This window comes from Mustelus asterias, chromosome 13, assembly GCF_964213995.1.
Source record: "Mustelus asterias chromosome 13, sMusAst1.hap1.1, whole genome shotgun sequence".
In the NCBI taxonomy this organism is placed as follows: Eukaryota; Metazoa; Chordata; class Chondrichthyes; order Carcharhiniformes; family Triakidae; genus Mustelus; species Mustelus asterias.
Window position 1 is genome coordinate 43,450,305 of NC_135813.1, and position 21,720 is coordinate 43,472,024.

General features: G+C 41.3%; 1 protein-coding gene across 1 annotated transcript in view; it reads right to left on the minus strand.

Moving 5' to 3' along the window:
• Nucleotides 1-21,440, minus strand: part of pnpla7b (patatin-like phospholipase domain containing 7b) — a 320,408-nt gene extending 298,968 nt beyond the window's left edge. The window contains exons 1-3 of the mRNA XM_078226670.1: nucleotides 21,406-21,440; nucleotides 19,654-19,728; nucleotides 7,430-7,517 (exon numbers count right to left, since the gene is read on the minus strand). Of these exons, the coding sequence (XP_078082796.1) occupies nucleotides 7,430-7,517; nucleotides 19,654-19,680 (115 nt within the window). The 5' untranslated portion in view covers nucleotides 19,681-19,728; nucleotides 21,406-21,440. The remainder of the gene's footprint in view (nucleotides 1-7,429; nucleotides 7,518-19,653; nucleotides 19,729-21,405) is intronic.
• Nucleotides 21,441-21,720: the final 280 nt, after the last annotated feature.

Here is a 21,720-nt window from a genome sequence, read left to right on the forward strand (position 1 = left end):
CCACAACTGCAGTGGCTGCTAAATGTTAAAAGCTTTGTCATTGACTGTATAGTAACGTACAAAGGCACCAGCACATACCAAAGTAACTGAGAACATCCAGACGTAATGCATTCTTTAATGCAGAAGAATGAAGACTCAGTCAAGATTGGACTATCTTCCTTCCTCATTCATTATCCTCTATGTACTATCATGCTGCCGAAGCAGTAACATACAAGGGAAGGGTTCGATAGACTTGCAATGGACATTCTTCAATGTCAGGTCATCACCTTGTTGGCTGTAATGCTTTATTAACACGAGAGGATTTCTCCAAATAATGCCCTTTAATAGTTACTTTGCTGAAGTTGCATTATCGCTCAGTTCACTTGCAAGGTTTTCAAGTAATGAAACAGACCATACGGCAAATCTTTGGCTGGTAGTAAGTTTTCAGACTGGTAATAAAAACATCCTCCATTTACATTTTCTTTCTATTCCTACTTAAATTCATTCTTTTTCCATCCAGAATGAAATGTGATTTTAAATTTCAAAAAGAGGGTTGACAGGATAAAATTAGGAACTAGTGATCTTTTGTTTACAAATACAGAGTAGGTGCCTTACCCCATGTTCCAAATTTTACAACTTTGGTTCATAAGCAGAAGTGCACCCATTCCAAATGTGGGGTCAGTATCAAAAGGTTTCAAAGGCTCAAGAGGTGGCTGAATTAGCTCCAGCGTCAATATATTTAGATAAAAGTAAATTACTGCAGATGCTGGAATCTGAAACACAAACAGAAAATGCTGGAAAATCTCAGCAGGTCTGACAGCATCTGTGAGGGAGAATAGAGCCAACGTTTTAAGCTATGCTCTGATGAAGGGTCATCTAGACTCAAAACGTTGGCTCTATTCTCTCTCCACAGATGCCGTCAGACCTGCTAAGATTTTCCAGCATTTTTCTGTTTTTGGATCAATGTATTTAGACCCTGATGTTGAATCTTTGGCCCAGGGTGTAGAAGATCCATTTCAGTTAACCATTAAATCAGTGGGTACCATCTCCATTTCATTTTCCACAGGCATACAAGCAGCACTATATTTTCTAAGAGTCCCAGGACAAATTCCTCAGTTTATCGAAGATTACAGATTGGGGAGGCAGTGGTGTAGTGGTATTGTCACTGGACTAGTGTCCCAGGGCAAGATCTGGAGACCCGGGTTCAAATCCTACTATGACAGATGGTGAAATTTGAATCAAAATCTGGAGGTCTAATGATGACCATGAAACCATTGTTAATTGGGGGTGGAAAATCCCATCTGGTTCACTAATATCACTTAGGGAAGGAAATCTGCCCTCCTTATCCTGTCTGGCCTACATGTGACTCCAGACCCACAGCAATGTGGTTGACTTTCAAATGCCCTCTGAAATAGAGGGTAGATAGGGATGGGCAATAAATGCTGGGCCCAGCCAGTGACACCCACATCCCATAAATTATTTTTTAAAAAGATACCCAAAAACGGGTACCAGACAAACCTTACAAAGCAAAGAGGCATTCTCATGGTTTTTAGAAACCTCAGTGGAGGCCGCTGGGTGGAAATTGGTTTCCATGGCCACTTATTTTAACAAAAGTACTTGCGGAGAGCTGGCTGGTTGGGAACAGAGCAATTAGGGATAGGCAATAAATGCTAGGTTGCCAGCAATGCCCACGTACCATGAACAAATTTTTAAAATAACACGCCAACTTTTCAGATGCTCAAGCAGGGCAAACTAGAAGACTGGGCTCAAGTCAGTGATATCGAATTCAGAATTTTTAAAGGCCGCTTTGGGGATTACTTTTATATTTTTGGATTTCTCATTAAAATACTTCACAAACATTCCCGTTGAAGGAAAATATAAAATCTAAGCCCACAAAGTTTGGCAACTTATCTGAAAAGGAGCTGATCTCTAGATAGCTTCACGTTTAAACAGGTACATAGTCATTCTGAATATACAGTCTACTTCTCAGGGTACAATCGGTCTCTGTTTCTAATGCTTCACTTCTATCCTTAACTATTCAGCTGACAATAGTCATCCTGAACTGCAGTCCAGAAGACAGAAGTACAAAACTTAACAAGTTGGTATTGTCATATTTAATTATATAGGGCGGCACGGTGGCAAGCACTGCTGCTTCACAGCACCAGGGACCCGGGTTCGATTCCTGGCTTGGCTCACTGTCTGTGTGGAGTTTGCACGTTCTCCCTGTGTCTGCGAGGGTTTCCTCCGGGTGCTCCAGTTTCCTCCCACATTCTGAAAGATGTGCTGGTTAGGTACATTGATCCGAACAGGTGCCACAACTAGGGGAATTTCACAGTAATTTTATAATCTAAGCCTTAATTGTGACTAATAAATGAACTTTAACTTAACTTTATATAGCTCACACTTAAAAAACAGGAGATCACAGTTTGTGGCTCAGTTGTCTCCATGTCCCTTGGCGCCCTCACTTTGAAAGTATGCAGCTCTTTTTTGAATACTTCCATTGGGCTTGCACCATGGCATGTGTTCCACATTATGACAATTCTACAGCAGTTTATAAAGGGTTTCTTTTAACTAGCTTACCTCAAATTTTGTCCTCCTTTCCTCAATCCTGTAATTAGAATCCAACCCTATCATATTATCATTTTAAACCGTTCAGTTAGATCAATCCCTTCAAGCAATACAACCCAAATGTACCCAGTCTTTCATCAACGTTCAATCCCTAATCCCAGGAACCATTGTCATTGCTGGTTAGTGTATCTTTTCCAAAGTAGAGTGCCCCAAAGTGAACTCTGTAGGAGTCATCTTTCAAATCTGTGTATGTTGCAAATTCTGTCATTAACAGTCATATAATTGACCCAATATTGCAAATTGGATCTGACCATACTCTTTACAACTGCATTTCTTGGTTTTATATTCAAAACTCTTATAATGAAGCGCAAAATCCCTTTAGATTTTTCATCACGTATTGCACCCATGAGCTAGCTTTAAAAGACTTAGAAAATTAAACACTTAAATCTGCGTGTCCATTTCCCCACCTCCCCCATTTACATTGCAGTGCTCTTTTCATATTCAGTTCAAACCAAGGAATAATGAATTGCAGCTGCCATCATTCTATCTTAATCTACATACCTTTGTAATTTTAGAATATTTTCAATTTACTATGTGTTGGATATACCTTCCAACGAGCTTTCAATGCAAGAGACTAAGACAAAAAAGCAAAGAGATAGAGACACAGAGCCAGAGGCGGAAATTTAAAAACTGGAGCTGTGGCTCAGAACACTGGAGGTCACTACTTGTTATCTAACTAGCCCAAGGATGTCCCTTTAATCCCAACTCTACTTCATAACCAGTACTCTCTCCTTGCCACAAGATTGCTTTCAATTCTACATGCCTGAATTTTAATTAAAAATTGCTTGCATGGAATGAGAGCGAAGATCTTCTGAAAATCCACCATCTCACTGACTGTCAGGGAATTCTTACGCTAGGTTGACCATGGCAAACTATTATTGGCTCATCCAAATCAGCTTCACTCATTCACTGCCTTGATTATGCCTCTATGGCCATCTCCCTCCCTTTCGCTATTACATCCTTCAACCCTACAACTTTGAGCTCTCTACATTTCTCTGACACTTGCTTCTTTATGCATCCCCCACTTATTTTGCCCTAACGTTGGCAGCCACGCTTTCTGCTGCCTAGGCACTAAGTTCTGGTGTTCCCTAGCTAAATATCTCCACCTCTCCCTCCTGTTTTAAGATGCTCCTTAAAATCTACCTCTTTAACCAAGGTCATTCATCCTAATGTCTCTTCCTATGGCTTGGTGCCTAATTTTCCCTGGTAATGCTCATGTGAAGTGACAGGATATTTCATTATGCTAAAAGAAATATATAGATGCAAATTTTTGTTATTGATTAATAAATTCTAACAATTTCTCAACTTTTAAACTCACTGCAGTTATTTGGTTTGCCTCTTTTTTTGAATTACATTTTAATGTTTGCTCTCTTCCTATGGTCCCATCACCAAATCCAATAAGCTTTGAAAGATATAAAACCCCAAAGTACTGATCTTATTTCTTTTAATACCCTTGAATGGAAACTGCCCAAAGATTAGGAAACTTGACTTCAATCCCAACCAGTTTCTTTATTTCACATTTTCTATTTGTACTAATACTTGCAAAATTCCCACTCTCACTAATCTCGTCTTCCCATATCTCTGATATTTACCTTCCTTCTCCAACTGTGTAAGCCAAACAAAGCATTCATCAATATTCCCACCATATCCATATCTTTGTTTTTAATATTCCGCCCACGTCTTTTCCACTCTTTCTGACCTGCAGTCTCCAGCACTTCAAATGCCCACATTCAAAACAAGCTTATATCAGCCAAAACGCAATAACCATTTCCATTAACTCAGTTTCAAAGCTGCCAGTTATAGCTTCTTAACTGTTCCATTTATTCCAGTCAGAAGTAGCTGCACTAGCCCACTAGTAAGCAATTTGTTAAGGTGCACTGAATGCAAGAACAAACATAAATCATTAAGTAAATAACACCTTGTTAATGTTCAGTTATCTTTTGCACACACAAACTCTTCTAATTCCCTCTACAGTTTATACTAACAACTTCTGGATAAAGTTGCAGGTCAAAGAGGAGCTGGCAAAAGGTTAATACGCAGAACAAATGAACATTCCCCCTACGCAATAGTCTGCTGTAATAGTGCTGCCACGTTGCACTGGCATCATCTTTAACAGGGAAAACGTGTTTGCACAACATGCCTGCTGTAAGCTGTGTTACTTACAAAATCCTCCAGTATTACTTCTATATTGGGTCCCACTAGAGGCACTCAGCTCCAGACCCCTGCAAATTCTGTCCAAAGCTGGACAAAAAGCTGAATTCCAGAGGTAAGGTGAGAATGACTGCCCTTAACATCAAGGCACCACTTGACCATGTATGGTATTAAGGGGTCCTGGCAAAATTGAAGTCAATGAGAATCAGGGGAGAACTCTCCTCTAGTTGGAGTCATTCCAAGCATAAAGAAAGATGATTGTGGTTGTTGGACTCCAATCATCTCAACCCCAGAACACTGCTGTAAGAGATCCTCAGGGTAGTGTCCTAGACCCAACTATCTTCAGCTGTTTCATCAGTGACCTTCCCTCCATCTAAGGTCAGAGTGAGGACATTCACTGATGATTGCGATTCCTCAGATATTGAAGCAGTCCATGCCCACATTCAGGAAGACCTGGACAACATTCAGTCTTGGGCTGATAAATGGCAAGTATCATTCATGCCGCACAAGTCCCAAGCAATGATGATGTCAAGCAAGAGGGAATCTAACAACCCCCAATCAATGGCACTGTTGAATTCCCCACTATCAATGGGCGGGATTGTCGAGCCAAGCTTGCTAAAGATCCCACTCAAGGTCAACAGACCTTTGCATGGTCCGTGCCCTGCCTGCTCCGATTCCTGTGACGAGCAGGATAGGGAAATTCTGCTCAACATCTTTGAGACCTTTACCACTGACTAGAAAGTGACCAGCCACATAAATACTATAAGAGCAGGCCAGTGGCTAGGAATTCTATGGCGAATTACTCACCAAAGTCTGTCCACCATCTACAAGGCACAAGTCAAGAGTGCAGCTCCAACAACTCAAGAAGCTTGATACCACAGAAAGCAGTCTGCTTATCACCACCCCATCCACCACCTAAAACATTTGGTCCCTCCAAATGTCTCACAGTGGTAGCAATAGTAGAAATGGTGTACAGCATAACAAAGGTTAACGTGGGATTGAAGAATAGTATCTCACACGGTATGATGTAGAGTCACATGATCTAGTAGACGGTGTGTTGGGGAATTTGGAAGGAGCAATCATGGAGACAGCACCCATGGATGGCAGTGTCTTGGATATGTATAGTTATAGATTACCACAAACGGTTAATGCTTCACCATATGAGTGTTTAGGCCTCTCCATGAGACAGCAAACAATCTTACAAAAGTAGCAGTGTACTATATACAACATGCACTGCAGCAAACTTGTCAGTACTTCTTCAACAACACTTTCCAAACCCACGACCTCTACCACCTACAAGGGCAGCAGATGCGTGGGAACAAGATCACCTGCAAGCTCATCTCCAAACCACTCATCATCCTAACATACGAAGGACATCGTTGTTCCTTCACTGTTGGGCCAAACATCTGGAACTCCCTTCCTACTGACACTCTGGGTGCAACTACACCACATGGACTGCAATAGTTCATGATATCAGATCACCACCACTCAAGGGCAAAAATGGATAGACAACAAATGCTGACCTTGTCAGTGTCATTCACATCACATGAATTTTATAAAGAATTCTACGTCTATTCTTTGACATTATTATTTTAATCTTATTTTGCCATTCAATGTAACTTTTGGTCTTCATCAAGTTCAATACTGGCCTCAGTTGCTCTCAGACTATATCAGAATCATTCCCTTTTTCTGGGTGATGGGGGGGGATTGGGTGTGCTTATTATAATTTTGGAGTGATTCTATTGTTGGCTCAAAGATTTACCAAGCTGTTCAAATCAATTCTTCCCTTATCCTCAGAAGTTAAACCTTATTCAATTCAAAATCCTTGGGGTATGGGGAGAGCGCGGGAGTAAGGTGTTAAGATAGAGGATTAGCCATGCTTGTTGTGGTCTTACTGAATGGCGGAGCAGGCTCAAAGGGCCAAATGGCCAATTCCTGCTCCGATTTTCTATATTTCTATCCTCCAATGATGACGATTTTCAGCATAAGACATTCAGCCTTATTTAATCCTCTGTCTGCAGGCAGATAACTATAGTGAACTCAGCTTACCAGCACATTGACCCATCAGTTCAAAATAACTGCATTCCGATTAGGGGCCCACAATAGCGCCTGTAAAGAGTCAGCATCAATTAGAATGGACAGAATTACAATACAGTGAGGTGGCGGGTGGGAGGAAAGAAACTGACTCTATACCAATTATTTTCTCTTCTTTAGCCAGTAAGGGTACAAAGGATAAGAAATTGTGGTACATTTATTTACAGAAAAACTTGGGGCAACCCATAATTTACCACAAAGAAACAACGCCTAGTCAATAATGGCGGGCTTTCTCACTGTTCTTTATTAGTCTGCGCGATAGCGGATTTCCTGTTTATAGCTCAGAGTATGCTCACAACCCCTAACATGGAGTGAAGCATGTGTATCGTCTAACTATTGGTGCTCTGTCACATGATGGTAGATGGTATATCTGTCTGCAAAAACATTGCGTTGCTCCACAATCGTGTCCTGAAAAAAAGAAAATTAATAAAAGTTCACTGATATTTTAAAAAATAAAGTTGTGTGTTGATTTGGGAATATCTTACTTCTGAAGCGTGGTTAAAAGATGGGACCTGGGTGGCAGTCTGGGTGTATGTCAGTGCATTAAATTAAGCTCACTAGTCTGGAATATACTTACTTGACTGCTTCACTCTTCTGTAGATGAAAAACACAATAACTGCTACGATAAGAATGGCAGCAAGAGCTCCAATCATCATTCCTGTCAGCTGGAGAAATAAAGGAAAACACTTAACTAAAAAAGACACTTTGCCCTCACATTAATATCAACACAGCTACATTTTCCATAACCACTGATCACCCCCCCCAACCAGCCCATTCTCTCCCTCCTCCATGATGGAAGGAGCCTTCCAGTTCTATGATCCCACACATTCAGAGAGCAAGAGTTCAAAAATTAGGTGTCGATTACTGCTCCCCTCAACCGCAGCTTTCCATCTGGGAGCACGATGGCTCCATGAGTGACGCCTGCCATCCGATGCCTCACTCAAGTGGACAGCTGTCTGTCTCAGCCTGGAACATTGGAATTGGCAATCTATTCAATCATGTGGCGCAACACAGGATGGTCCAGCCTCGTTTGCCCCAGTGCTCACACGCACTTTGCAATGCGGACACCACTGCTGCAATCAGGAACACAGAGTTCAATTGCAGCCCGCTATCCAAGCCCGAGTTAAGTTTAGCAAATACAGCACAAAATGATTATAAACAAAACATTCAGGCCTGCATGACATGACGCTATTCTGTGAGATACCTTTATCCATTGGACCATGACATTTTCAAAAGTTGTGTTTTCATTCTTCAAGTTTACTATGGAGCACCTGGTACGCTCAAATCATAGAAGGGGCCATTTAACTCATCATGCCAAAGGTGGCTATAAAGTAGAGTCCATGTTAGTCCACAAGATCATAAGAAATAGGAACAGAAATAGGTCATTCGGCCCCTTGAGCCTGTTCCGCCATTCAATAGGATCGTAGCTGGTCCAACATTTCTAACGCCCACTTTCCTGCCCTTTCCCTGCAACCCTTGATTCCCTTACTGATCAAAAATCTATCTCAGCCTTAAATATACACAAGGACTCTGTCCCCCACAGCTCTCTGTGGCAAGGAGTTCCAAAGAGTCTCAACCATCTGAGAGAAGAAATTTCTCCTCCTCCGTAGTCTTAAATTGGTGCCCCTTTATTCTGAGACTATGCCCTCTGGTCCGAGACTCTCCCTCGAGGGCAAACATCCTCTCAGCATTTACCCTGTCCAGCCCCTTAAGAATCCTATGTGTTTCAATGAGGTCATCTCATTCTTTTAAATTCTAATGAGTAGTGTCTCAACCTGTTTAACCTTTCCTCATAAGCTAATGCCTCCATACTGGGGATCATCCTAGTGAACCTTCTCTGAACTGCCACCAATTAAATAATATCTTTCCTTAAATAAGAGGACCAAAACTGCTCACAGTACTCCAGATGTGGTCTCACCAGTAGAACCATAGAAGATTACAGCACAGAAACAGGCCTTTTGGCCCTTCTTGGCTGTGCCAAACCATTTTTCTGTCTAGTCCCACTGACCTGCACCTGGACCATATCCCTCCACACCCCTCTCATCCATGTACCTGTCCAAGTTATTCTTAAATGTTAAAAGTGAGCCCACATTCACCACTTCATCTGGCGGCTCATTCCACACTCCCAACACTCTGTGTGAAGAAGCCCCCCCTAATATTCCCTTTAAACTTTTCCCACTTCACCCTTAACCCATGTCTTCTAGTTTATTTCTCCCTTAGCCTCAGTGGAAAAAGCCTGCTTGCATTCACTCTATCATTACCCATCATAATTTTATACACCTCTATCAAATCTCCCCTCATTCTTCTACGCTCCAGGGAATAAAGTCCTAACCTATTCAACCTTTCTCTATAACGCAGTTTCTCAAGTCCTGGCAACATCCCTGTAAACCTTCTCTGCACTCTTTCAACCTTATCAATATCCTTCCTGTAATTAGGTGACCAAAACTGCACACAATACTCTAAATTCGGCCTCACCAATGTCTTATACAACCTCACCATAATATTCCAACTCTTATACTCAATACTTTGATTTATAAAGGCCAATGTACCAAAAGCACTCTTTACGACCCTATCTACCTGTGACGCCACTTTTAGGGAATTATGTATCTGTATTCCCAGATCCCTCTGTTCTACTGCACTCTTCAGTGTTCTACCTTGGTTTGTCCTTCCAAAGTGCAATACCTCACACTTGTCTGCATTAAACTCCATCTGCCATTTTCCAGCCCATTTTTCTAGCTGGTCCAAATCCCTCTGCAAGCTTTGAAAACCTTCCTCACTGTCCACTACACCTCCAATCTTTGTATCATCAGCAAATTTGCTGATCCAATTTACCACATTATCATCCAAATCATTGATATAGATTACAAACAACAATGGACCCAGCACTGATCCCTGTGGCACACCACTAGTCACAGGCCTCCACTCAGAGAAGCAATCCTCCACTACCACTCTCTGGCTTCTTCCATTGAGCCAATGTCTAATCCAATTTACTACCTCTCCATGTATACCTAGCGACTGAACCTTCCTAACTAACCTCCCATGCGGGACCTTGTCAAAGGCCTTACTGAAGTCCATGTAGACAACATCCACTGCCTTCCCTTCATCCACTTTCCTGGTAACCTCCTCGAAAAACTGTAATAGATTGGTTAAACATGACCTGCCATGCACAAAGCCATGTTGACTCTCCCTAATAAGTCCCTGTACCTGGTACAGTTGCAGCAAGACTTCCCTACTCGTACTCCAACCCCTTGAAATAAGGGCCAACATTCCATTAGCCCTCCTGATTACCTGCTGCACCTGTGTTAGCTATCTGTATTTCGTACACAAGTACCCTCAAGTCCCTTTGTGGTAAAGTTTATTAATGTCAGAAGTAGGCTCACATTAACTCTGCAATGAAGTTACTGTGAAAATCCCCTAGTCGCCATACTCCGGCACCTGTTCGGGTACTCTGAGGGAGAATTTAGGGTGACCAATGTACCTAACCGGCACGTCTTTCCAACTGTGGGAGGAAACCGGAGCACCCGGAGGAAACCCATGCAGACACGGGGAGAACATGCAGACTCCACACAGACAGTGACCCAAGCTGGGAATCGAACCCGGGTCCCTGGAGCTGTGAGGCAGCAGTGCTAAATACTGTGCCACTGCACCGTGTTGCAGCTTTCTGCAGTTTTTCTCCAGTTAAATAATACTCTTTTGTTCTCCTAAAATGAACAACTTCTCATTTTCCCACATAATACTCCATTTGCCAACTTTTTGCCCACTTACTTAACCTATCACTATCTCTTTGTAAACTGTTTATATCCCTCTCGCAACTTGCCTTTCCACCTATTTCTGTGTCAACTACAAATTTGGCTACAGTACATTCGCTTCCTTCCTCCAAGTCATTTATATTGCAAGCAGTTACAGTCCCAGCACTGATCCCTGTGGAACCCCATTGGTTACAGGTCGCCGACCTGAAAAAAAAACCCTTATCCCCACTCGGTGTTTCCTGCCCATTAGCCAATTCTCTATCCATGCCAATATACTACCTCCAACACCATGGGCTCTTATCTTATGGCTTAACCTTTTGTGAGCTACCTTGTCAAATACCTTCTGGAAGTCCAAATACAATGCATCTACTGGATCCCTTCTATCCACTCTGGTTGAGGCTTCCTCGAAAATCTCTAATAAATTAGTCAGATACGATTTCCCTTTCATGAAGCCGTGCTGACTCTGCTCGATTAGATTATGATTTTCCAAATGTGCTATCATTTCCTTAATAGCTGATTCCAACATTTTTCCAACAACAGATGTTAGGCTAATCGGCCTATAGTTACCTGATTTTTTTGCTTCCTTTTTGAATGTGGGTGCCATATTGGTAGTTTTTCAATCCTTCGGTGGTACTTCTCCAGCATCCAAGGATTTTTGGAAAATTACAACGAATGCATCCACCATCTCTGTAGCTACTTCTTTGAGGATCTTAGGATGCAAGCCATCAGGGCCAGGGGACTTATCTGTCTTTAGCCCCATTAGTTTGTCTAACACTAATCCTCGAGTGATGATACTTAATTCCTCCCCCACATTCTTTAGTATTAATGGGATGTTCAAAGTATCCTCCACCATAAAGAGTGATGCAAAATATAAGCCTTTGCCATTTCCTTGTTCCCCAAAACTATCTCCCCAGATTCATTTTCTAAGGGGCCTATGGTCACTTTGACCTGTCTTCCTTTTGATAGTCCTACTCTCCTGCTCTTTGCTCAGTTTTACAATTTTCTTTTAAAATATACCTCCTATTCCCCTTTTGAGGGTTACTACTGGACCCTCCTTCCACTACCCTTTCAAGCAACACAACCTAGCACATTGCACAAAGAATATTCTCATTTCCCCAGTTTTTTCACCAATTACCTTAAATCTATTGATGCTTCTGCAAGTGGAAACAGTTTCTCCTTACTTACTCGATCAAAACCTTTCATAATTTTGAACATTTCCATTAAATCTCCCTCCCGAACCTTCTCTTATTTTAGAGCAACCCCAATTTCTCAATTTTCTCCACATAACTAATAATCAACCCGGACAATATTCTAGGAAATTTCCATACCTCCTCTCCCGCCTTGGAATTACTCAAGTGGTCACAATACTCCAGCTGAGGTTTAACTGTTCTTTAATAAAGTCATTTCCTTGTTTTATGTTTCTATAAAGTCCAGGGATCCAAATACTTTTTTTTGAAAGAAGCTTTCTGCCTCGCCCTGCCACCGTCAAATATTGTACATAAACTCACAGGGTTTTTCATTCCTGCACCCGGTTTAAAATTTGTAGCTTAGTTTGTACTGCCTCTCATCATTCTTCCTTCCAAAATATATCACGCTATTCATAATCAGCCTAGTCTAAATATCCAAGTTCTACTGACATCACAAATATGTAGCCCCACACTGAGTATTCCCTCACTGGCACCACTTAAGTCATCCTCAAGCATTCACTATTTCCCCAGATTTTAACCTTCATCAGACCAGACGCTTTCTACCCTGCCTGACTGTAGGTTAATTCTCAACTAGTCTGGCAGCCCGGTGGCATAGTGGTTAGCACTGCTGCCTTACAGCGCCAGGGACCAGATTCAATTCCGGCCTCGGGTGACTGTCTATGAGGAGTTTGCACATTCTCCCCATGTCTGCGTGGGTTTCCTCCGGGTGCACCGATTTCCTCCCACACTCCAAAGATGTGCGGGTTAGGTTGATTGGCTATGCTAAATTGACCTGTGTCAGGGGGATTAGCAGGGTAAATATATAGGGTTACGGGGATAGGGCCCGGGTGGGATTGTGGTTAGTGCAGACTCGATGGGCCGAATGGCCTCCTTCTGCACTGTACGGATTCTATGATTCTAGTCCTTAATTAAATGCTCAAAAGTTTTCAAAACCATCACGAATGTTGATAAGTGCCTCAATGTAAATGGAAATATAGCGGGGTTGCACTGGATATATTGTAATTCTGATGAAACCTAACATTTTAAGACTCCCAATTGTTGTTCAGTGATTCAGCCTACATCTGCGTACTGGTTTATCTAACCTTTGTGTATTTTCTATTTGAGAGATACAACTCAACAGTAAATAATAAATTCTAAATTGAAATTGGTATAAAATGTTATGGATGTCCCAGGGATCTTCATATTCTGGACTTATTGCTTGGAGGAATGTGGATGGCTTGTTAGATGCAATGCAGCTGTCATCCTGCCTACTCCATCCCATTTGCTTCATAAATACCACTGTTCCTTCCACCTAGGAGTAGCAACACATGCACATTTTAGGGAATGCTGTTTGGAAGGAGAGTTACCCACGGTCTCCTTTGTGCCATGAAACTGCTCCATTCCTGTCACCTCTATTTATCCTACTGAAAAAGCTCAGATGACCCAAACTTCCCAATAGCAATTCACCAGCTATATCAAGGCAAAATCAGCACTGAATTGTTGCAGCATTTGGATTGGCCTGAGTGGAAACTCAAATGCAAATTGGGAGAGGAGGAAAGAGAATGAAAGAGGGGCAAGGTCACTGAAAAGGTGGTTGAAACAGTGTGAAGAATGGTGGAATAAAGGACAATTAATTTAGCTGCAATGTTAATATTCTATTCATATACCACTTTGTGATTCAAATATTAAAGCACCCTGTCATCACCACCAAAGTCAAATCCAGAATCTGCAAATAATGGGGGCAGACAAAATGAAAAACAATCCTAGATACTCCATTCACGCTCTGACAGGACAGTGTGATCTATCCCAAATACCACTATGACAAGAAGCTACTTTAGTGACAAAAAGCAAGAGTAACCAATGGTTACTGCAGACAGGTAAGACACGTGGGGCTGCATTACTTTCATGAAGAGCATGAACCTAACCAGGTTACAAAAGCATTGACAGCCTGGATTGGGTCAACTGTATTCATTGCCCAGAACTCTACCCTGCATGTTCACTCCCCTCCTACGGGATTCCAGAGTGGATATTTTGCGGATGCCACTCCACCTCCCACTTGACTAGCGGGCAGGAAATGTGGTTTGGAGATACAATTCCGCAGTCTAAGCTGGTATACAACTTTACAGAACCAACTGAGGGAGACATTGCCTGATGTCCGAATACAGCTGATTTTATTTTTAAGTAAGGAGTCGACAAATATGTCCTTTCCCTGAATAGATCACATTCTTAATGCACTGGTCCAGCCTGTGAGAGAAAATTTACTCTACTACAGTACCATCTGAAAAATAGCACCTTCCGACCAATCACAATCAGAACGTGTCGACAAGTCCAGATGCAAGACCTTCTCCCCCATCTGACTGAATGATAAAGCTTTGGGACAGGAGAGATTTGATTCAAGTCATTAGAGAGAAACTGGTTCCACTAGCAGGAGGGCTGTTAACCAGAGGACATAAATGGCAAAAAGGAGAGCAGTTGAGGTTTTGCTTTGAATAGTGAATTATGACTTGGAAGACACCACCTGACAGGGTGGTGGAAGTAGATTCAACAGAAACCTTCAAAAGCAAATTTAACAGCTACTTAAAAGAGAAAAACGTAAAGGTGTGTGGAAGAAAACAGAGGAGTGGAACTAACTGAATAATCCTTTCAAAGAGCCAGCACAGGCACAGTGGGTTGAATGGCCTCTTTCAATGCTATATGGCGCAATGAGACATACAAGGGAACCAAAATAGGGCAATTAAGTTCAATCTTTTCCTCCTGCAAGCCAAGCATGTTAATAATATAATTTGAAATTAATTGCATTCAATCAACAGCCATTACAGGAATTCATTTGTACTCCCAGATGTAGGGACAGACTGAACCTGTACGGATTGGGTTTGGAAGTACATGTCTAGAATGTTTCTCTCTGCAAATAAATTTTTCAAAGCATGTAAAGGTTATAAGACCATAAGACATAGGAGCAGAATTAGGCCACTCGGCCCATCGAGTCTGCTCCGCCATTCAATCATGGCTGATATTTTTCTCATCCCCATTCTCCTGCCTTTTCCCCATAACCCCTGATCCCCTTATTAATCAAGAACCTATCTATCTCTGTCTTAAAGACACTCAATGACCTGGCCTCCACAGCCTTCTGCGGCAAAGAGTTCCACAGATACACCACTCTCTGGCTGAAGAAATCCCTCCTCATCTCTGTTTTAAAGGAACGTCCCTTCAGCCTGAGGTTATGCCCTCTGGTTCTAGTTTTTCCACATTCACTCTATCCAGGCCTCACAGTATCCTGTAAGTTTCAATAAGATCCCCCCTCATCCTTCTAAACTCCAACGAATACAGACCCAAAGTTCTCAACCGTTCCTCACACAACAAGCTCTTAATTCCAGGGATCATTCTTGTGAACCTCCTCTGGACCCTTTCCAAGGCCAGCACATCCTTAGATATGGGGCCCAAAACTGCTCACAATACTCCAAATGGGATCTGACCAGAGCCTTATACAGCCTCAGAAGTACATCCGGTTCTTGTATTCTAGCCCTCTCGACATTCATGCTAACATTGCATATGCCTTCCTAACTGCCGACTGAACCTGCACGTTAACCTTAAGAGAATCTTGAACAATGACTCCCAAATCCCTTTGTGTTTCTGATTTCCTAAGCATTTTCCCATTTGGAAAATAGTCTATGCCTCCATTCCTCTTTCCAAAGTGCATAACCTCACACTTTTCCACATTGTATTCCATCTGCCACTTCTTTGCCCACTCTCCTAACCTGTCCAAGTCCTTCTGCAGCCCCCATGCTTCCTCAATACTACCTGTCCCTCTACATATCTTTGTATCATCTGCAAACTTAGCACAGTGCCTTCAGTTCCTTCCTCCAAATCATTGATGTATATTGTGAAAAGTTGTGGTCCCAGCACTGACCCCTGAGGTACACCACTAGCTATCTCGAGTTCTAACCTCCACCACCTAGCCTTCTGGATTATAACATAGTAAGAGTTTTAACAACACCAGGTTAAAGTGACTTTAATCTGGTGTTGTTAAAACTCTCACTGTATTCACCCCAGTCCAACGCCGGCATCTCCACATTATAACATAGTAGCAGAGAACGATTGCCAAGGCTGGAAACTAAGAAACAAATTTCAAACCGAAAACTAAAGTCCTTGTGGTAGTTGTGAAAAATGACAGAAAATAAGTGCAAATTGTGCAAATCAGATCCCCTTAACAAAACCTGATGCTTCTCAGTGTTAAGCAATAATGACATCAGATACTAAGAATTAAAACAAAAAAGATATGTAGGCAATTTGACAAAGGTTATAAGTCCTGCTAAAAGACAGATAAGGTTGAAGAAGTCCTATTGCAAGCTTTGCATTAGCATGTGATTTTAATGAGGTAGTTTGTATGGATGTAAAGGTATCTTCAAAGACAAAAATATTTTCATCCTATAGCTTATAGACCTGGCAACGAGATTTAGTCTTTCTCCAATAATACATAGAGTAGCAAAGACATAAGGATTATCATAGACAGAATCATGGAGAAACAGTTGGGAACAAACATGGGATACCAGCGATATTTCGGATTGACAATGGAGTTGAATATACCAGTTCAGAGACATATATGCAAATATAAACATCATGATCATGAGGACTGTAGCTGAAAGTCTTCTCAGCAATTGACTTTATGAAAAAAATCATGATCATCAATTGTTTGTTGTATAAAATATTAGCCAATCAGCCAGACTGCAAGTTGGCAACAGATCTGGCATACCCAAAACAACAGAGACCTGGCATGGGCAGTTCATGCAAAGAATTTAGTTGGAGGATATAGTCCCCATCAATTAGCCTGTGGGCAAAATCCCAGATTGCCTTCTATTCTGAGAGACCATCTTCCTGCTCTAGAAGGTAATTACAATTTTAAAAAAGCAAAAACAGTGGATGCTGGAAATCTGGGACTCTAACAGAAAATGCTGGATAATGAAAATGCCAGATGTGCTGAGTTTATCCTGCATTTTGCATTTTTGTTTCAGGTATTACAATTTGTTGCATTTATTCTTGCAAATTTCGCTGCCTTATGTGCAGGTGGGCAGGCTTTAAAGAAAGATCGGAGAGAAAATGTGGAGATTATTGTGGCATCATAAAAGGCCACCTAAAACAAAACTTAATTCAGGAAACCTGATGCATTATCAAAGGGAGGGTAATTGAGAATGGAAAGGCACTGGTACGATTGTGATTGTAAAACAATACTTATCAAACATGGCAATGGAACTATTATGGCTGGGATTCTTTCCTCACAAACAATTGGAGTTAATGACAAAATCCCAGACTCTGAACAGGTGATAGAAATAAATGGGGCACCAGCACGGTGGCACACTGGGTAGCACTGCTGCCTCACAGCTCCAGGGGCCTGGGTTTGATTCCCGACTGGGGTCACTGTCTGTGTGGAGTTTGCACATTCCCCACCGTGTCTGCGTGGGTTTCCTCCCACAGTCCAAAGACGTGCGGGTTAGGTGCATTGGCCATGCTAAATTGCCCCTTAGTGTCCCGGGATGCATAGGTTATAGGGATTAGTGGGGTTATGGGTATAGGACCTAGATGGGATTGTTGTCGGTGCAGACCCGATGGGCCGAATAGTCTCCTCCTGCACTGTAGGGATTCTACCCTTTTATGTTCATGTGCTTTGTTATGAGAGTTCTGAAAGGCAGTAGATCAGGGGCTGGATCAGAGAACACATGACAGAGCTATCACATTCACAGATCAATTATCCAGAGTGGGTACTCAGGGTGACATATATTCCAGGTGGGTCTATTGAATGGTGGGATTCAACAACTATGCAACGTGCAGGAAATCCTCCTGACAAGTTCACATATTGGTTGAATTTTCATGCTGATGGCCAAGAAGCGAGGCCCATAAACTGGCAGCACAGGGCAAGGAAGCAGAAAGAAAGCACAATGATAGTGAGTCCAGAAGTGACTGCTGAAAGAACCTCTGACAGTGTAAGAGTGAGATCTTGCAGCAGTAATTCCAACAGACACAGAAGTGGAAAGAGGGCAAAGCTTGAATAGGTTAGACAATTAAAGGGCATAGAACAATCTCACAACAGAATCAGTAGACATTCTCTTGCCCGTGAAGTTTTGGTGGCTGCCAATAAACTTGAGAATGAAGGAATAAGAGACAAAACAAAGGGAGTTAGATAGTTTGAGAGAATTTAAAATGTATTCTGAAATAAGGTCAGTCAGCATTGTTACACTGGTGAATATACACTGAAAAGTCAGCGTAGATAGGACTTCAGGCAAAACATCTGAGGCTAGGGGCTAGTTGCGAGGAGTTTCAGAGTGACCGTGAGATTCAGATGATGGTGTGAATTCTCTCACAGCTGGTAAAGTAAACTTACAAATCTTTTTATTCTTAAGCCACATATCTATGAGAGTAGGACAATCAACACAAAAGGCACGTTTCTGCAGGGCAATACTTTTCAGAGAAGTCTTTCTGAATCCGCCCATAGGAAAACCATAGACACTAAAAAAATGTCTATAGTCTTAGTGATGCCTTCAGGGTGTTGCATTTTTCTGAGAGATCCATTTAGCTGAAAATAGGTTGCGTTCAGCTAAAAGCAGTCCCTGCAAGGTTTTATGGGCTTCATAAAGGAACCATCTCTGGCACCTTCGGGACGTATGTTGATGTCATACTGGGAGGTACGAAGGAATTTGAAAACTGTATTATTAATAAAGATTGGAGTAAAATTTAAAATTGGGAGTTAGGCTTGTGTGGCTTTTTAAATCTATTAGTTTAGATATCAAGCAAATTCGGTCTGGAATAGCTCTAAACCAACAATTCTATTTAGAGAGTGTTACTTCCATCCCGATTAGTCATATTCAGGCCTAACAGAAAGTTATTTCTTCCAAAGAGATGGAGCAATTGTGAAGCTTGATTAGTCAGTTAATCCAGTTGTGCACTCACATTGGATCAGGTATTACTTTTGATGTATTGGAATTAAGTACTACAATAAAACACCATAAAATAGAGACTGTCTTAAGGGCAAATCAAGTATTTTAAAACATCAGCCTGGATAAATATATATTTAAGTTCCCACCCTTGAGTGACCCATTCATTTTTAGCGATGCTTCACATGCTAATCTTTCTGATGGGTATCCTAGTGCAACTGGTTTCATAATATTTCTCTTAGATCAGAGCAGGAATTGCTATACTTTTGATTGGGAAGTAAAGTAAAAATGATTGTTAAAAGTACTTTGGCTGCTGAAACTCCATCTTGTGGAGACAGCAAATATGGGAATCTATTTGGCAAATATTTTAAATGAGACTCCGTACATTAGGCATGTTGAAGTGAATGTAACCATTGGACGTTATGTAGACATCTATTCACTGTGGGATAATGTACACTGAGAAAAGGTTACGGATTAGTCTTGCTAAGTTGAAACAACTGCTGGAGAAAAGGGAAATCTGGGTGCAAGTTATCAACTAGTCAGATGGTTTTACAAAAAGTAATGCATGTTTGAAAAATTATTAGGAGTCCTAGAAGAGAGACATCCTGGAATATAATGCTTTGAACAAAATATTGGGTGCTTTGATTTAATTCATTTTGAAATGTTGGTTGTGCATATAAACTTTAATTATTATTTGACGAGATAGAAAGGAATCTGTTAATTTGTATATTAATGCTAGTCAACTATTGTATATGCAGGCGTTGGGCATGGGATCCACTTGTTGCCCCTATATGTAGGAACAGACAAACTATGGTGGTTGGGTTAGGAGGTGCATGTTATAATCTGTATCTCTAAGTAAATGCTTATAAAGTGTAAAAATTGGCTCCAGTTCTATCCTACATCAGTTGGCTTTCTGGATTATAACAGGCAGTTTTTACATACCATCGTGGTCTGAATTTTCTCCTCCATGAACTGTTGTACTAATGCAGGAAGTTCCCCACTGATTGGTATCCCAACCTGTGACACAAAGTGAAAAATAGTTACTCAGAAATAATTTTAATGTGTGTTTTATTCATTTCAATTTTTTGTAATGATTGAGCAGGAAGGCACTCTATCACCAACAGACCATGACTGGTAGAATTTTTCACTGAACTCACTTCCAAATTTTTTTGCGGTTTCTTTATTTACACATTCCTCTGCAGAGCCCACATAACATCTATTTAAGGCAGTTCATTGGGAACAAATGAACTAGGCAACATCTCCCACACTCCAAAGATGTGCAGGTTAGGTGGATTGGCCATGCTAAATTGTCCCTTCATGTTAGGGGATTAGCAGGGTAAATACAGTATGGGGATAGGGTGTGGGTGGGATTGATGTCAGTGCAGGCTCAATGGGCCAAATGGCCTCCTTCTACACTAGGAATTCTATGAATAAATGTGTTGTTGTGTTCCTAACAGTCCTATTGGACTCAAAATGTTAACTGTTTCTCAGCCCTGCTGAAATTTCCCAGCATTTTCTGTTTTGATTATATTTGTATAGTACCTTTTATATTGTCAGGACAACTAGAAATGCTTCACAGCCATTTAAATATTTTTTTAAATGTAGACTGTTATGTTGGTAAACACAGCAATCAACTATGCTTAACAAACTCTCAAAAGTAATTAAGTGGGCAGTTTCTCCGTTTTAGTGGCATGCATTGAAGCATAGCCAAATGTGGAAGGATAATAATCATAAGCACCATTCGTAGTAACTCTAAAAATGAGGAACTGCAGATTTAGAAAGTTAAAGTCAACAGTTTATTCACAAGCACAAGTTCCATAATACTACGCGGTAGAAAAATCCAACATAGGGGAACCTGTTGCCACCAAAAAAGACCGTTGAAGTTGCTTCTCCTAATCTTAGGGTACCTCTTCACATATTCCTACTGACCTTTAATAATAGTATGATCAGGTTTTCAAAACTCAAACCCATGACACATTGAAAAGCTGTGGGAAGATTGGACTCAGGAATGATTGACATGTTAGGTGACCAATGGCAAGAGCCTGGGGAAGGGGCAGCTAAAGGTGGGAGCTCATATGATGACATCACCCAAAATATGTCCAGCCAGATTTGACAACCCTATTCCTATGTCATCAGCAATGGAGCCCTCGGCACCAGACTGGTAGTGCCAACTCCCTTGGAGACATCAGGGGGCAGTGAGTGGAGGGCTACAGGTCTGCTGCTTACAATGCAACCTGATGGGTGTTTACACAAAGGAGGATGAAATTTCACACAAATCTTTTCTCTCTGGCAGACTGAGCTTATATTTGACAAAAAGGGGAACAGTCAAATCCAAGACATTTGAACTATTCTTAAGAAATTATCTGGACATTGGAACATTTAATGAAAAATCAGCACTATTCTGGCAAAACCGGGATGTCTAGTCACCTTAAACAAGTTGGGTTCACACCACAAAAATAGACTTGAACTCTCTCGCAGGTACAACATCGTACAAAATTCTCAAAACACGCCTAGTTATATTTATGTCAAACCTAGGTGCAAAGTTAATTTACAACGTATGAGCCAGCCATAGGAATGTCATTCTACCCCCAGGATACACAAACAGATAATTGCATGCTCTCAGGCTTAGAAAGATACTACAGGCTCTGCAGTTATGATGCATGTTGAAGAAGCGTAGAAAAACAGATGAATTACCTCTGAGCCTACGCAGCCATCCGGTTCTTTCAACACATCTAGATAAACCAAACAGAAACTGATTAAGCAAAGTTACATAGCACTGACAGTAAACCAAAGGAATGGTACAGTACAAACTCAGTATAATCTGTTTGTTTTGAAAATATATTTATCCCTTTCATTTATCAGGATTTTGGCAAAGATTTACTTGTTAATATTTCTAGGTCAAAGTGCTGTCACTTCCATGGTCCATGAAATACATATATATGTATTGTATATTGCCCCCACCACACCTTGACTATGGCAGTAATTTACTCAGTTCTCCATTGCACTGTT